The sequence below is a fragment of the Propithecus coquereli genome, unplaced genomic scaffold, assembly GCF_000956105.1.
Source record: "Propithecus coquereli isolate 6110/MARCELLA unplaced genomic scaffold, Pcoq_1.0 Scaffold1, whole genome shotgun sequence".
NCBI classification, from domain to species: Eukaryota; Metazoa; Chordata; class Mammalia; order Primates; family Indriidae; genus Propithecus; species Propithecus coquereli.
Window position 1 is genome coordinate 9,209,675 of NW_012133857.1, and position 18,617 is coordinate 9,228,291.

Genomic DNA, 18,617 nt, shown 5'->3' on the forward strand with positions numbered 1-18,617 from the left:
GCATTTTATTTTCCATGAACTATCAGTTCATATCTTTTCGTCCATTCTTTAAGTTCTTCTCAAAGTTTAGAAATTCTTCATATATTAGGACTATAATTAGCCCATTGTTATACATGCTACAAATGTTTTCCCAGTTTCTTATTTATAACTTTGCTTTTCTGGTCGTCCAAAATTCATTTTAGCTAGTTAAAGATATACACTTTTCTTTTTATTTTCTGGATTTTCAGTCCTAGGAAAGTTTTTCCCACTTTCAGGTTACATAGGAATTCACTTATGTTTTCTAGTTATTTAGAGGGTTTCATTTTTATAATTGGGCCTTTGATCTATTCAGATTTTATCCTGTGTACAGTGTGAGAAATGGATTCAATTTTATTTTTTTCCATATGGTTAACCACTCTTGTCTCAACACCGTTTTTTAAGTCTTTTTCCCCATCAATGAGATGCTTCCTTTATCATATACTCAATTCCTAAAACTTTTCCTGTATTGTTTATATTAATAGCATAAAATCTAGTAGGGTTATTCCTCTTTCCTCAATGTTATTTTCTAGGGCTCTTTTGGCTATTCTTTTTTTTTTTTTTTTTGAGACAGAGTCTCACTGTGTTGCCCGGGCTAGAGTGCCATGGCGTCAGCCTAGCTCACAGCAACCTCAAACTCCTGGGCTCAAGCAATCCTCCTGCCTCAGCCTCCCGAGTAGCTGGGACTACAGGCATGCGCCACCATGCCTGGCTAATTTTTTCCATATATTTTTAGTTGTCCAATTAATTTCTTTCTAATTTTAGTAGAGACAGGGTCTCGCTCTTGCTCAGGTTGGTTTCGAACTCCTGAGCTCAAATAATCTGCCCGCCTTGGCCTCCCAGAGTGCTAGGATTACAGGCGTGAGCCACCGCGCCCGGCCTCTTTTGGCTATTCTTGTTTATGCTTTCCAATATGTTGGTTCAGGAAAAAACTTCTTATTTTATTGAGATTATAAATGGAGACATTTCAAAATGTTCTCTACATAATGTTCTGAAACCAACCCTAGGCAACAATTTTTGGAAAATTAGTTTTAGAAGAACAAGGAAAAAAACCAGAAATCATCTTAAGGGAATGTGTGGACATAGGTAAAGCCATGTATGGCAGCCACAACTGCAGAGCAGCTTCCTTCAGAATAATGAGTGTTTACTTAATACTCACCGGGGTAATACTCTATGTTCCTGTAATAACTATTATAAACAGATCAGTCCATACTAAAGACTCAATATATATAGCTGTCTTGTGACTATCACAGTAAAATTGATTTTGTAAAATAGAATTAAAGTACATTGTGCACAACTTAGCAAAGATCAAATGCTGTAATAGATTTTTTTAAAGAAAACCTTTAGTGCCCACTTTATTTTCAAGAATTTGAGGATTGTAATCTTCTCTGCTACTTCAATCTTCACAAAATTACATATATCATACCCCAAGGTAAAATCTAACTTTTTTAAAGAGTTATGACATTTTCAAATAAATCAAATTCAGCAAGTAGGAAAATAAGTTTCACTTGATATTTGGGTATATCTTTTTCCTGAATCGCTTGACACGTCTGTGGCCAGAAATCCCTTTCACTAAGTGAACCGAGTCACTTTACTCCAAGGGCTGGGACCAAGTTTTCTGTGCAGACACTTTCCTATATAAGTGAACTGGTATCCTCCCAGCAAAGGATAATTAAGAGAGATTAGAGAGTGTGTCCAACAGAAATACAAAAATATTGTCCAAATTATTTATACCATTTACTTGAATGTGGCCATCCAAGATACTAATAAAAAGTTAAGGCTATTTTTGTTCTTAAGGTAGAGAAATCAGACAACACATCTTAACTATCATGTTGCCTTCTTGCATTCACCTGTTTAATCTGACTAGTGAGATAAATTGTTCATTGGGAAGCTGTTTGCCACGATTCAGTAAAATCTGTCTATTCTTTTGTCGGGGAGATGTTGAAAATAGAATATTCAGTCTTTCTGGCAGTTAATCCACAGTGATACAACTTTAAATTTTCTAACAATTACAAATTTCCTAATTAACCATTTTAAAAATGCAATAACCAAAACTATTAAACCATTATTTGCTTGAGTTTACTGTTTTTATTTACATAACCACCTTTCTCCTAGACAAGCAACATTAGCAAAACACAAGGCAAAAACGCCTTATTGGTGACAATCCTATTCAATTTTCTTTTGTGGAGGGTTTTCTCAGCAGCCAGTTACTACAAGGAGCTTTTTCACAGTTTCAAAGAAGTTTTCCTCATTTTAAAACCACAGAAAGTGATACACTTGAGCGTTGTTACTATTAAATAGTTCAATCAACCATAGAATTTTTGTAACATAACTTCAAGTATATAATGATTTAATCAACACAATACTCTTAATAATAATTTAAAAAACCCAGTACTAGCTCATTTCTGGTGCTACGAGACATAACAGCACCATCTATTTTTATATTTTAGTGGTAAAAACGCAATCCAGTTTTAGCACCCAACTACAAAAGTTAAATGTTAATGAAAATATGATATACCTTGGCTTTCTGTAAGGTAACAAACTTAATATCCCCTTAAGTGAAGAAATCTGTTCCATTTGCTGCATCCTGTATTAATGGGAGGAATAAAAGGCAGATTTTTACTTAAGATTTTTCAGTACTCAAATCACTTAAGTATTAATGTTATATTTCTTTGGAAATACAGAATTATATCACACAGAGAAGATTCCAAGGGGTTATGTTATTGCAGATTGTATATGTCAGGATGGATCATATTTAAAATGTTTACCAACATTTGCAGCCTTAAATATAAAAAAGAAGAAAATCAGAAAAATTAATGCTAGTGATCAACTCCTATTCTTTTAACCAAAAACCTGTCTTGTCACTCCATTTCAAAAGCAAAGTGAAATATTCTGAACTGACAAATTTTTACATTAAAAACACTGATTTTGGATTAACTATATCAGTTATTAGACATGATAAATATATGCAAAGAAAATAAAGTACATCTTTACAGTATATAATAAACCCAGAAATCACTTCTTTAAATTGGCACTATAGACTGTAATATAAAAAGTACCCAACAAGTTAGATAAAAATGAAAAAATTCTCAGCTGAAAAATTATAATTTTTCAGTACATCAGAGGGACAAATAACCTTTTATTTAAAGCTATTAAATGTGGAGACTCTTACGTATTTCAATTTTGTGTAGGAGAAAGAAAAGGCATTCTTCTAGAAGGCACTAACTGGCTTAAATGTGCAAGTGACTTCATAAAGAAAACATGTGCAAAGTACAGTCTAGAAGACGGCCTGCTTCTGGTGTTGTATTCCTTGCTTTTCATCGTAGACTATGAATTATTGCTGAAGAACTGTATCAGTCACCAAGTTTTCCCACAACAACTTCAGTGTATTCAGTCCACGGTGTTACAGATTTCCTTTACTTTCTGATTGAACTCTTCTGGTTGGTCTGCATATACATAATGCCCTGCCCCAAGAACAGCCTGGGTAAGGAAAAACATTTAGATAGTGAGTAAAAGCACTTAATAAAACACAATGATATATAAGCAAAGACACAGTAATAAAAGTGAGAGTCACTGTATTTAAATAAAAAAATAAAAGAATAAGCAACATGTATCTCTAGTAACTATTATTTCTATAAAAAGGATCTGAGAATAAATAGAAAAATATACCAAATCTTAATAAAATTTTAGTACACAAAAAACTCTAAATTGACCACTAACGAAAGGGCCAACAGAGAAGGTGAACGAAGTGAGAATGTGCTGCCCTGTTAGGTGGGAGTTAGTTGAGGAGTTATTGCACTAGTCCCTCTCCCAGTCTCTCCTAATGCTGAGATGCTGTGGCTCTAGGAACAGGAAAGACCCCTCAGAAAGGTGATTCTCTGTTTGGACATGAAGATTGGTGTGGGTCAAACTCTGCCCCACCACATGTGATATCAGGTCTCTGAATGAGGCTGCAGGTACAGCTCAGATGTGAAATCACAGGGATGACCTGAAACATCATTTAAGAGAGATAATAAAACAGACTTCATCTACAACTGAAAATCAAAATCAAGCCACACACTTACTATTGTCTTCACATATGAATGTGGTCGTAATGACTGGATGCTGGTGCCAGAATTGCCATCTATGCAGGATCGGGCGCCGAAGATCACTGAAACTGGAATCTCAGGGTGCATTTTACCTATTCGCTGGAGCATTGGCCTTTTTGCCCATCCATAAGGAATAGTCATATTCTTGAAAGCTGTCTCACCACTTTAAGGGCAAGGAGAAGATCACATTGTATGACTTTTGGGAATGAGTATGCATTGTACTCTTATCTCTATTAAAACATATTCATATTTAGTTTTTCACCATTTAAGTAAAACCTCAGCTTAAATAGAAAATAATTTACTAGATAATATAAGGAACAAACCTCACAGAAGCTATATCACTGTAAAATAAACAAGGCTGCTGTATAAGAAGCAGCTAAATAAAAGTTATCTTCTTCTAAACCAAAACATGCAACTCTAATTCTCTATCATTAACTTATGAAATTATTTCTTGTGGGGATAGTTAAAATATGTTCTTTCGCTCTGACTTATTTCAAACTGACGTAGAAGGTAGCTTTTCAATGGGTTTATGGCACCAGCTTTTCACCTGCAATGGCAAAACCATTACCAAGTTAAGAAGAAACTCAGATTAGGTATTCTTGCAAACTCCCAGAATAGGTCCATTTTGCTGTCACTTATGCTATTCTTGCAGAACTAGACATTACTCTAAATTGCTTTTTATGAAGAAATTGAGTTTCACCACAAGAAAGATAACACACTAGGTCTACATGTAACCACGAAATGAAAGTGAAGAGTAAAACGCTAAGACCATGCAGGACAATGGATGATGTTCCTGAGACAGACCCCTAAAAACTGTTAGAATAAGTCAATAAAGTGTACAGACTAATCCACCAGACCCTACTGCCTAGAAGTCACGAAACCTTAACTCTTAAGGACCCTGACCTTCTAGCCTCCTTCACTCTTGGCAGAGAACCTTTAGCCTACTTGATTAAAAAGACTGAGGCAATGGCTATACCTATCAATAGTTACCATTGCCTCAATCTTTTTAATAAAGTAGGTGTACACATTTTCTGCCAAAAGTGAGGGAGGAAAAAAAAAGGGAGGGAGCCTGTCTCTGCATCTAAGCTCTCAGGCCTTTCACTCAAGTCCCAGTCTTAGAAAGGATGACATGCCACTTCTACAATTTTTTTTTTTTTGAGACAGAGTCTCACTGTTCCCCAGGCTAGAGTGCCGTGGCGTCATCCTAGCTCACAGCAACCTCAAACTCCTGGGCTCAAGCAATCCTCCTGCCTCAGCCTCCTGGGTAGCTGGGACTACAGGCATGCGCCATCACGCCTGGCTAATTTTATATATATATATTTTTAGTTGTCCAGCTAATTTCTTTCTATTTTTTTAGTAGAGACGGGGTCTCACTCTTGCTCAGGCTGGCACTTCTACATTTTAAAGTGTGCTCCATGGCCCACCTATACTAGAATCACCTGAAGTACTTGTTAGAGATGGAGCCCAGAACTACTGAATCAGAGTCTTAGAAACAAGGCTCACATTTTTAACAAGCTCCCTCAACAATTCTGGTACACAACAAAGCATGAGGAGTGCAGCTCTCTTCTTCGCCTTCCATTCTGGATGCTTCTCTTACAAACTTGGGGGCCTTGTCCTTCAGTCTTCTCCTAGTTCCCCACTGTTTCCTCCACTGGTACCTTGCACCCAATATCTATCCGTAAGTCATATAAAATATGTTTGGCCCTCTTGCTCCCTCTTGGCTACTATGCTCTCATTCTCACTCTCTCTCCTTCTAATCACTGTCCAAATACATACAGAATCCCTCACTCACTCCTCTTTGCAGCTGTGTTTCCCATGTTGTGCTACAGATGTTTAGAGCTGCTCAGTAAAAGAGAGATGCAATCATCAACTGAACCTGAAAAGTGCTACACAGCACCTCCCATGCACTTGGGAGATTCAATACCCTTTGGTATAGTAAAGGTTCTAGGAAGATCCATGGTGCAGAAAACCATTTACTTTTGTTTAATCCAGCACCTTTTTTTTGTGGAACACTCATAGTCAGTTTGGGAAACACTGCTTCATGTGAAATTCTTCATCTCTCAAATCGGACCACCTCCTAGAGAAGCCCAAGACCAAGACTTCCTCAACTGATCCCTAAGCACTTTAGGGAAGGAAAGTACGTCTTACTTTTTAACCTCCCATCAGAACCTGGCACAATATTTTATGTAGTAGGTACCCTATGAATAAAGGAATAAATTAAGAAGTATTAGACACTTGTCCTTTTAAATTCAGTCATTTAACTATTGATAAAAATCTTCTGGACTTCTGATATATTTTCAAAAAAGAAAAGTGTAAGACACAAGTACATTTAGAATCAGCACTCTTACCTTGGAGTCTGTACATTACAGTGGTAGATGTATTCTGTCACGGTTTCATCTTCAAACATTGAAGAATACTTCCGTTTGAAATCAGGCCTTAAACGCTGCACTAGACTTAAACCTATTTAATAGGAAATAAAAACATGTTTGTTTTAAATTATAATTAACTTATAGACTAAACAATATAGAAAGTTTTAGTGCTTGCTTGTATAATGAGTGTTGTGTGTATACATATACTCAAATATATATTTTAGGTGAAAAAAAGCAGATTCTGGAAGCTGCTCTCCTCAAGTTCCCTAAGGGAAAAACTAAAATAAATTTAATATAATTAAAGAGTATTGTATACTGATTTACAGATGTGCTTTAGGAGCTCAAAAATATATAAGTTAGTTTTCTAAGACTTGTTTTTGTAGGAAATATAATTTATTTAAACATGGCAGGTGAATAGACCAGCCCACACATAAAATTAACTTATTAACTTGCATTTCCTCCATAATTATAACACATTAGCATCTAAATGAAGTAAACTGGTATATATAAATATTTTGGTGGGAAAATAAATTCTGTTTCTGCTGTGACACTAGCAACATTCCCTCTTAAGGTCATCCATGGTGGCACTCCCACAGCCCTACTTGAGAAAGAGGCTGTGGCAAGGCCCCTAAGGGAAAGAAGATGAAGAGCAGAAGCCTTCATCTCATCACTTTGCCATTCTGGGACCCCAGAGACTAGCTGGTTTCCCTTTCTGCTACCACCACGCCATTACTCCAGCAAGGTTTTGCTTCTTTACTGGCCCTCCTTTCCTATCTCTGAAGAAAGTATACTGTTCCACCAAGAATTTTTGTGATGCAGTTGATATTCTACATCACTCCCCCCTCCCCCAATTCAAGCAATAATGGAGGACCAAGGGCATGGCTTTAAAGATCCCAGGTACCCTTTCGCTCTCAACACTGTCTCCTAATTTCTTTTCATACTTTACTTTTCCCATAATTGCCATTTATATACCTGTGATCTAGTGAAATCCATTTACATTTCAGGACTATATAGACTAATGAAGCTCTTAAGTAGTTCACCAAAGGAGGACCAGGCATGTAAGGAGGAATGGTTCTACTAGGGAGGGCTGAAAGGACTGGGGGTAGGCAAAAAGTGCCACCTGTAAGAACACTGAGGGAGTGGAGTGTGGTCACCAATTCAAGCCCTGTGCCCTCTTTTGAGCTCCATAGTCTCACTGCTCTCTCCACCAACAAGGACGGCACTAGAGCAAGGAGGGGCCAGGACTGGGCAGAGGGAGCAGCATCTCCAGGCACCTATGTGGTAGTTATTCCCACACCCCCACCTGACCCCCCCATACCTCTCTGCTTTTCTTGCTAACACAACCCATTTTATCTATTGTATCAATTAGGTAGCAATGTGCCCAGGAAAGCAGGCCCCTCCTCCAACCCCTGAGAACAAATCATGATTGGTCAGTCACAGAAATTTATTCTTCTTTGCTTGTGAACGAATTAGAGGTGGGCAGAGACATAAGGGAAGGTGTGCTAGGGCTTTCCAGGGAAGACTTTCTTCCCTGACAAAGAATTATGGAGAGAAGGACCATTTTCCATGCTTTCCTTTCTTCTTGTCAGGGTGCTGTTTAGTGACATGATGCTCCATGTCATAGCAGCCATCAAACAACCATGAGGAAAAAGGTCAAGAGAATCACAGATACAGAGCCAAACCCTAAGATCAATGAGCTGGCTACTAGAACAACTGCTGAAACTACCTACCTCCAGACTGCTTATTAGGGAAATAATAAAAGACCTTATAGTTTAAGCCACTTAGGTATTCAGTTACTTGCAGTCAAAAGCACTCCAAACTGATACAAGTTGTAAGGGGGAAAGGCAGAGGTTCAAACCATCATCTGTGGACAATGAGGGAAGGAAATATGCATGGCTATGGGGCTAAGACAGAGCAGCTGAGAGTGAAATAAACTAAAGTCAAAGACTAAACAATGGTACCTCAAAATAAGACCAGAAATATATATCAGGAGTCCTCAGAATGTGGTGGAAAGAATGACTTTATCTTCCTAACACTCTGACATTATGGAGAAAGGAAGAATCTGTGAGTGTGGGGATACCTGTTATCCCCAGGGTTGATAAAATCAGGTTTTGTGATCTACCAGCTGGATATCATCAATTGGTCAAATGCTCTCTAACACTCACCAACAGGTCAACATGCTACACTTCTCCCCAGGCCCTGGGCTAGCAGAGATCCTTACATATTTCCCAAAGACACTCTGCTTGCTTGGCTTTTTTCAGAATGTTCTAGACTAACTAACCTCATCCTCAGCATCTCCCTCCTTTCTCTGCTGTACTAATTACTTGTAATGGTTACAATATAAAGACTACTCTTTGAGGAGAAGAGCCTAGTTTTATTATGTTTGTACACAGCATGGTACTTATTAGAGGAAGAAAAAAAAAAGTAAGGTTTCAGGTTTCTTTGTTTGTTTTTAAGATTTTGACTAACAATGGTAATTGATAAATACTCCTCTATTGCTAATCTATAAATATTTTGCTTTCCTAGGACAAAAGCACTCACCAAAGGGTCCTGCAATCCTGAGGCTAGCTAAAGGGTTAAAGGGAGTCAATGCTGCTCCCAAAGCTCTGATCCAAACTGGAATTGGTCTGTCTTGATCAGCAAGGTCTGGTCGTTCAGGAAAACCCCAAGGCTCCACTAAAATGAGATGACTAACCCTGTTGGGGAAAGAACAGACTTAAGTTCATTTGGTTAATTCACCCTAAGAATATAAAGAACTAACATAATTTATAAAGTAAAGGTAGAATGAACCACCTTCAAAAACCTTCATGTTAAAGACTAGTGGCTAAACAGGTTATATTGTGCTCTTATTATGCATCAACTTTTGATATTCAATAGGATTTGAGAGGTGTATAATATAGAAAGGAGGCTTTATTTTTGATATCTCTAAATGTGGATAATAAAAGATGTGGAAAGTAGCACATATAATTGTGTGTCTCTTGAGAAACAAGAAGGTATTTTTTGTTGTTTAAGCTACACCCTGGCAGATGATATAGATCACTGACCACACAGAAAAATCCAATGATTCCATTTATCTCAAGGTTGACACTGTAGAAATGACTAAAGATCAATATCACACTCTTACAAAATAACCTCGGATACTAACAAGAGTTATCTCCTCTGAATCAATCATTCTAAAAATTTAAGAGAAGACTTAAAGTCGGTTCGAAAGTACTTTAAATGAACTTTTCACAAACATGAGGATATTCTAAGATGGACTGAAAATATACCCCCTAGTTTGGGATTCCAGAATTTGTTGAAAAGGAACATGTCTATCTACCCTACCCATAACATCATGATATACTGGCATTAGATTCTGCTCCCAATCCTTTCCTAATTTTCTTCTTTACTGACCAAAGAGATAGAAAATCTCTAGTCCAACTTCATACAAAAGCGTTTCATACTGTTAATAATTTTAATTTTTCCATTGTATGAAACTTCTTCCTGATGAAGGAAAACCAAAACTAACAGCAGTATTTCCATGTAGCTGCACCATGCTTTTTCTTTTTTTTTTGAGACAGAGTCTCACTCTGTTGCCCGGGCTAGAGTGCCGTGGCTTCAGCCTAGCCCACAGCAACCTCAAACTCCTGGGCTCAAGCGATCCTTCTGCCTCAGCCTCCCGAGTAGCTGGGACTACAGGCATGAGCCATCATGCCTGGCTAATTTTTTCCATATATATATTTTTTTAGTTGTCCAGATAATTTCTTTCTATTTTTAGTAGAGACGGGGTCTCGCTCTTGCTCAGGCTGGTCTCGAACTCCTGACCTTGAGCGATCCACCCGCCTCAGCCTCCCAGAGTGCTAGGATTATAGGCATGAGCCACCACGTCCGGCCCACCATGCTTTTATATATCATAAAGATTCTAAACAAAGCACAAAGGTCCTCCTGATACAATACAATGTTCACCTGTAACCAAAACAGCCAACAAATGCCAGCAAAATTTCCAAGGATGAACTGACAATGATTCTAAAGTCCCTTTCCTAAGTCAAAACTGAAATAGAAAGATAAAGAAACTAAAATGTGAACACAGATGCTATTATTCCTTATGTAAAATCTGTTTTATTATTTTTGTCAGCACATATAAGGATGAGTTAATAACAAGTCCTTTACCTTGACTGCTTTTTTTTCAAACAGAAAGCTTTAGAGCATAGAGCTCTATGGGCCCTTGGAGAATATTCAGTCTAATCTTTCATCTCGTATGAGGAGGAAGCTGAGATGTACTATGTGATTGGCCCCAGTATATAATGCTAGTTAATGTAGTACAAGGGCTAAAACCCAATTTCCCCACTCTAGCAGTGTACTAATAGATACCAACAAGCCATTGGGCAGAAGGCCTTCTCTTCTAAAATTAGGCTAAGCAACATAAAATAAACATATTAGTAAGGGTAAAGCTTAACCTTTATCAACTCTAGACCAATCCTATCATCTAGATTTCATGGCACTGAGGAGGTTTGTGGAATAAAACTATGAATCTGTGGAGATACATGATACATGAGAATTCTATATACTTAGTGTGCCTTCACAGCCTAAAAATTTCATATGAGAATATTTCCTAATAGTGTATAAGAAAGGGTTGGAAATTAGTGTTTTATTTTTTAATGGCAAAGACTATCTCTTTTATTTTGACCACCTCCTAAATTCCTTTTATTATAGCCCACAGTGAGATACGGGGTGAGGGATGGAGGTGGTATGCCAGAGGTATTAGGAAATTAATGAAATAGCCACCTAGTTGAAAGCAGCAAAGATTCATGTTAGGAAACAGCCAGTATTATTCACATTGACTTATCTCCCAAAGAGAAAAATGAACTCTTTATTAAAACATACCCTACCCTAAAAGACTGTGAAATTTGTGTTACAAATTTGTTAAGTGATCTTGTCTAGTCTGCTTTAGGCTCTTTCTGACCTGCTAACCCAAGAAGGGGGAGAACAAAGGAAAGCTTTGGAAGTGTTTTGTTTTGCCTTAGTTTGGCTTGCCTTTTTAATATGATCTTCAAAATATTATCCCTAGGTAACAATGTTAGTTTAACAAATTATGCAAAGTATATATATATATACTAGAGCAGGTGACCTTTTTATTTGTTTATTTTTAAAAGGAGTCAATTTCCCCTAAAATTGTTCAATCCTGTGTCTTCAGCACCTAGCATGGTGCTTAGCACATAGCAAATGCTTGGTAAACATTTGGATTATTACGCTTTTCTATGTTTCCCTTCGGTCCTTGTTTATAGAGATATACAAATTTTACAGCATATAATCACAGAGTATGCACAGGCTGGTCCAGCCTGGATTTTTCAGGTGCTCCAGCAGACATTAGAACATCAATGCTATTTCTTATTCTCACAAGTCATTACTCATTAGTGGGTAATAAAATCATTTAGAGGGTCAAGAACTGGTTTAGTTTGTTTTTTTATAAAATCATATTGTTTGGAATAGAAAAATACATCATAACAAGCATGAGTATTGTTCATAAAATTTTATATGTGTGTGGGTGTCTGAAACAAGTTTTGTGGGATGATACACTTGTGATGTATTTTGTATTTTTCTATTCCAAACAATACAGGAGAGTTTTGGTCAAAAAAGTTGGAAAATAATTTTTAGAAACTCTACAACAATATCTAAACTGTAGTTATATACCATCTGCTTCTACTATATGTAAAAGACCTCAGAAAATAAGTGTTTTTTATTTTTAGTTGTAAGGATTTTAAATGAGACAGACCATGCAAAGCACTTAGTTTGGTGGCTATCAAATGATTAAGTATCCAGTAAATATAAGCTAGTTATAGCAGTTCTACAGACTAGCTAGAGCAGGATTTATTCCAGGGAGCATGGGAAGACAATGGCTGGAACTCAGAAGCAGTGAGAAATTTAATTTTTATTCTTCAGAAAAGCGTGATCACAGGTTTTGGCTCGCAGGTTATTACAACTTTGCACCAGATCAAGTATTTCTCATCTCTTCTAGTGAAAAGATTATCTCCTCATTTGATAGGAGTTATTTGCTTTTAACATATAATACATCTAAACTATTATAATTATCCAAACTCTATTCTCTAATATTCCATAGAGGATACCCTCTGCTGGGATTGTTAGTTCACACCTAGGGTATGCAATGGGTCCAACGAGACAGCACATGTGAGTCATCCTATTAAATATCTTTGTCAAGAATCAGACACTGGTTTAACCTACAGGAAAAACAAAGAAAACCAGCAGAGCAAGAACAAGAGAACAGCCCACTAGTTTTGAAATACAAAAAGGCAATCTTTTCAATGTTAGTCATCAGAGTTGGCCTTGAGTTTAAAGATGGGAAACAGATTACAGCTTAAGGGAAAGCAATGGACAGCACCTGCACCAACACAGTGGGACCAGATTTCATTTAGTCTGAATGCTAACAAACACCAGCTGGGCATAATCCCAGCACTTTGGGAGACTAAGGCAGGAGGATTGCTTGAGGCCAGGACTTTGAGACCAGCCTGGGCAGCACAGCAAGACCTCGTCTCTACACACAAACACACATAGACAAAATTAGCTGGGTGTGGTAGTGCACACCTGTAGTCCCAGCTACTCAGGAGGCTGAGGCAGGAGGGCTGGTTGACCCCAGGAGTTTGAGGTTGCAGTGAGCTATGACGATGCCACTGCACTCTAGTCTGGGCAACAGGGTAAGACCCTGTCTAAAAAAAGTAAGTAAGTAAGTAAAGTAAGTAAGTAAGTAAATAAATAAATATATACATACACACAGACACATACACACATACATATATACATAAATGCTAACAAGGGCTTTCATAAGATATAAAGACAGCTACCAGCAAGAAATAATGCAACAAGAAGAACAATCAGACCCAGAATCAAAATGTACAAAGGAGTCCAAGGAAAAAGATCAGAAAGAACTCTAGTCAGCACAAAGAGGAGGTATTCTCAAAATGAAGTTAGCCCTAGGTATTTCCCATTGGCTCCAAGCCAGTAGGGTGGGAATAGGGAAGGCCCAGAGAACAATAAACTAAATACCTCCAGCTTTAGGTCAAATGAGATGGCTTTTGTTTTCAAGAGGGGCCAACAAGAATTGCTCAGCTCAGGCCTGTACAACCAGGAGACAGAGCCAGACAAGGTCAAAAGGAAAGTATTCAACATCAAATTAGCTGAAAACCTTTTAACTAGAGAAATAAAGACTAGTTGTAACCTATTCTAACTTGGAATGGATCTCTTTGCTAAACACTTTCTAAGTTAAAAGTTTCTATAATCTCCTTTTCCTTAGTTTAAAACAAATATCTATAAAACACAGATAGTCTTCGTATGGGGTTCTGAATGGCAGGAGCCAGAAGGAAAGGAAAATTAAAAGAAAAAACTGAGCACACAGATGAAAGAAGGTGATGGTATCTTTGGCTATTACTGTTGGCTTACTCTACTCCCCCTTGTGAAGAAGGTTTTATAGAACGGTAGCCCAAGACACCTCAGATGGTGAACGGCCCTACTCTTTGTAACTCAGCACCTTAATCTACTAATGAAATTACCAATGGCATCTCTAAGACACTATGGCAAGAGAACTGAGATTAAGTAAGGTTGTTTTGGGGGAAGAAGAATGGGGGCTGTGCTCTCATTTGGAGTTACCTACTAACCAGTTCATAACTGCTCTGCCCACCAGCCACACTAGTCTTTCCAGAATGGCCCCAGCATATGCCTAGCATGGGGCCTTTGCAATACCTGTCCTACTGCCTGGAATGCTCTCCTGCCAGCTGCTACACTCCTTTGAGACCTCAGCTCAAGCTGCACTTCTTTAGGGTACCACTACTGGACCCAGAGACCAGGTCAGGGTCTCATCAGGAGTTCTCACAGCACTGCTCACCTCCCCTCCACAGCACTCATCACAGCAGTTATGCTACTTGTGCAGTAATTTGTGTGTCCTCCCCCAATACACTGTAAATCTTAGACACACAGGGATTTTGTGCTTTGTTCACTGCTCACCACTGAGTCCAGCATATAGCACAATACCTGGCACATATTTGAAAGATGAATGAGCAAACAACATGATGAAGCACAGGGGCATTCCTTTAATTAAGGTATGATTAACACATCTATTTTTAAAAGATAGGTGTGACTCAAAGCTGCTGTAATTTATAGTCATATAGTGCCTCTTTAGACATTTTCTTTTTTAAAGAAAGAAATTAAAACTAAATGGCCCAAAACACAAAGTCAGTCAACATTATTTAAACACAACCAACCTGCTAGAACACAATTTTAGAATATTTCATTCAGCACCAATATTTCAATGGAAGAATTATGCAGGCACTTTTACATGAAGTATTACAATTGCCTAATATTCAGTTTTTAACCACTATCAAGAATCTGGGGAAAAATCTGGGCTCACTGCCACAAGTTATGCTATAAAACGACTTTTATGGATGTAGGCACTTTGCTGCTCATAGAGATAAGCCACCAATACTAACCTAATGTACCAAAATTTGGCAAAAATTGATCAGTTTGTATTTGTTCTCTATCATAAGACTCCTTCCTAAACAAGCACATTAAACTAGTCATTTTCATTCTTCTCCTCAAACTGTCCTATAAAAAGAAAGAATGGGCCAGGCACGGTGGCTCATACCTGTAATCCTAGCACTCTGGGAGGCCAAGGCAGGAGGATTGCTTAAGCCCAGGAGTTCTAGACCAGCCTGAGCCAAGAGTGAGATCCCATCTCTACTAAAAATATTAAAAAAATCAGCTGGACGTTGTGGCACATGCCTGTAGTCTCAGCTACTTGGGAGGCTGAGGCAGGAGGATTGCTTGAGCCCAGGAGCTGGAGGTTGCAGTGAGCTACAATGATGCCATTGTACTCTACTCAAAGTGACAGAGGGAGACTCTGTCTCTACAACAACAACAAAAACAAGGAAACCAAAAAGAAAGAATGGAAGGATGGAGCTGCCCATTAAAGACAAGGACTGAAATAGGTATGGGTTGGAACACTAAGTCCCAACAAATAAAACAATGTTGTTTCTGTGTTTTTTCCCCTCCATGCATAAAACAACAGAAAGTAAGGAGCTGTCATTTTACTTAAAAGAAAAAAATAAAGATTATATTTGTCACATCTAAGGAGGCAAGGAAAAAAGTAACGTTCTCAAAGTCCATTAGGGAAAAAGAGAGAGAGAAGGTGGGGGGGAGGAGAGAGAGACAGACAGACAGATAAAAGAGGCACAGTGAGTAAAGGAAATTATTAATATCTGAATTCCATTTGGTCTTCAGACCACTTTTTCCTTCTCAGCCCTCCAAAAAATCTGTTCTGAAACTCAAAAAATTCATTTTAATCGTATGATAGCATAATAAAAATGCTACCTGGGTCAAAAGAAAGCTGGATGAGGCATTAAGAGAAGGTGGTTCCATACTTGTTTGTTGATATTAAGCAGACTGCTGTATTGCACCAGAGAAAATGTGTGTGTGCCACAGAGAAGTTTCTCTAGCTCAGGTAAAACATTCCAGATCACACAGAAGGCGATCCTGACAACCAGCCCATATGCTTAGTGGGAGTGTGAAATTCAAGAAACACCAAAGATGAGGTTTGCTATAATGATGAACATTTATACTTGTAGTAATCAGTCCTGTTTAATCTTGTTTTAATGTTTGGATCTGTGAGTCTACTTAACAGTTCTATTAACCACATCAGATCATCTATGTAATTTTGTTCAAATTCATCTACTCCAGAAATGTTTTGCTGGGTATCCACTATGTGCCAAGCATGGCATTCTGACTGACTGGACTTATCGTGATTTGAGATATCTGAAAATACAGATAACATCATTATTTTGAAATTAACTGTGTCTAATAATTTAAGTTTTATGCAGTTAAGAATAGAGGCTTGGCCGGGCACGGTGGCTCACGCCTGTAATCCTAGCTCTCTGGGAGGCCGAGGCGGGCGGATTGTTTGAGCTCAGGAGTTCGAAACCAACCTGAGCAAGAGCGAGACCCCATCTATACTAAAAATAGAAAGAAATTAATTGGACAACTAAAAATATATAGAAAAAACTAGCCGGGCATGGTGGCGCATGCCTGTAGTCCCAGCTACTCAGGAGGCTGAGGCAGGAGGATTGCTTGAGCCCAGGAGTTTGAGGTTGCTGTGAGCTAAGATGATGCCAAGGCACTCTAGCCCGGGCAACACAGTGAGACTCTGTTTCAAAAAAAAAAAAAAAAAAAAGAATAGAGGCTTGAATATCAAACACACTGTGGTTGTTCAATATTTTGGTGGCAACCAGACAAATTTAGACATGTTAATTACTTCAAGCATTCTCATAACCATCTATGCTACTACTTAGCGGTTCTTGGTCCATCATGGCACAGTAGTCCAGTTTTATTTCTAGCATCAGATACAAACATTCAAAAATCATTTTCTAAAATAATAGCCCAACACAGGGATCACTAACTTTGTTTTAGATTCCTGTTGTTATTCTCTTTTATAAATAGTTTTAAAATATTCCTTCCCTTCTGAACCCCTGAAGTCCCTCTATTTTTTTTTTTTTTTTTTTTTTTGAGACAGAGTCTCACTCTTTTGTCCGGGCTAGAGTGTCGTGGCGTCAGCCTAGCTCACAGCAACCTCAAATTCCTGGGCTCAAGCGATCCTTCTGCCTCAGCCTCTGAAGTAGCTGGGACTACAGGCATGTGCCACCATGCCCAGCTAATTTTTTCTATATATTTTTAGTTGTCCGATTAATTTCTTTCCATTTTTAGTAGAGACGGGGTCTCGCTCTTGCTCAGGCTGGTCTCGAACTCCTGAGCTCAAACAATCCGCCCACCTCGGCCTCCCAGAGTGCTAGGATTACAGGCATGAGCCACCGCGCCCGGCCGTCCCTCTGTTTCTTTAGAGCATTTCACAATTGCAAATGAAAACCACATTAACTGACCTAATCAGTAGATAGCTATGAAGGGTCAGGATTCTAAGACTTAGGGGTTTAATGCCCAGGCTCTAGCCCACAGAGTTCCACACCACATCTCCAGAGAATAAATTCCACAAGACAGACACATTATACACCTGCTAAAAAACAAAAGAAGTTCAACTCCCAAAAATAGCCCTGTTGTCTTATACCAGAAAAGAATACACTTCCTTCTCCTTTCCCCACAACACAACTAAGTACTTGTCACTAAGAGTAGGACACAATAAAAGAGAGTAACCCCAAAATGCCACCTACGAGAAGAAAATTTGAGTTTCTTTCGAAAGAACAGGTCTGCCAGTTGACAAGACTATTATTGTCTAGCACATATTAGGAATATGATCTCTCTAGAAAAATCAGATGTAAATGCTGAAGCTTAGATAAAGAATCTTTAGAGAAAAAGTGGCTGTTCCAGAAGAAGAAAACCCCAGGTACACAGGGCTGCTGCTCAATACATTAAATTCTGGAGTTATGCAATAGGGTGGTGTCATGGGTACATATAGCCACTATGAAAATGACCATCCTCCCAGGTCTCATTCACAGACCCTCAATGTCAAAGTCAGTTGCAATTTTGGATTTAAAAATTAGTGCAATGGAAAAATACACTGGTAACACAAAAATGCTGATATTCAGTTTTTTGTTTCTTTCCAAAAGATAAGCAAAACAAAAATGAGTTTTTCTCCTATTTTCCTAGCACTCAAATGGTGCCCTCCTCACAGAGTAGCAACATGAATAGGAAATAGCATTAAAAAATAAGGTAAAGAAAGGAGATGATGCTAGAAAGATTCGGAAGCAAACATTTATTAATTAAATGACTCTGAAATATAGTTCTATAATGAGAAAGGTTAGGGCAAGGTATAATCGAAAACCCTAGAAGATATACTATGAAGGTACATTTTCTATAGGTAACAGGTAAGGAAAATAAAGGTTAGAGGTTAAGTGATTTGCTCTAAGACACAAAGATAGCACTAGTGCCTAGATCTCACTTTAAACCCTCTGGTTTCCCATTTTACAGTTTATTATAACTTAGAAAAGGTTATGAATCCATTGGTTTAAATAATGACAATAAACAATAACAAAATAATTTTTATTTGTGGTTTAACATGATACACTAAATTTTATATAATTCTAAATTTAACAAATAGAAAGTCTTTTCTCAAGCCTATTAGCATGTAGCATATATAACAGGAAAATCTGCTTATTTC

General features: G+C 38.0%; 1 protein-coding gene across 1 annotated transcript in view; it reads right to left on the reverse strand.

The window, feature by feature from the left end:
• Nucleotides 1–3,134: 3,134 nt before the first annotated feature.
• Nucleotides 3,135–18,617, reverse strand: part of ABHD5 (abhydrolase domain containing 5) — a 29,867-nt gene continuing 14,384 nt past the window's right edge. Inside the window, exons 4-7 of the mRNA XM_012644484.1 lie at nucleotides 9,014–9,168; nucleotides 6,452–6,563; nucleotides 4,080–4,266; nucleotides 3,135–3,495 (exon numbers count right to left, since the gene is read on the reverse strand). Of these exons, the coding sequence (XP_012499938.1) occupies nucleotides 3,406–3,495; nucleotides 4,080–4,266; nucleotides 6,452–6,563; nucleotides 9,014–9,168 (544 nt within the window). The 3' untranslated portion in view covers nucleotides 3,135–3,405. The remainder of the gene's footprint in view (nucleotides 3,496–4,079; nucleotides 4,267–6,451; nucleotides 6,564–9,013; nucleotides 9,169–18,617) is intronic.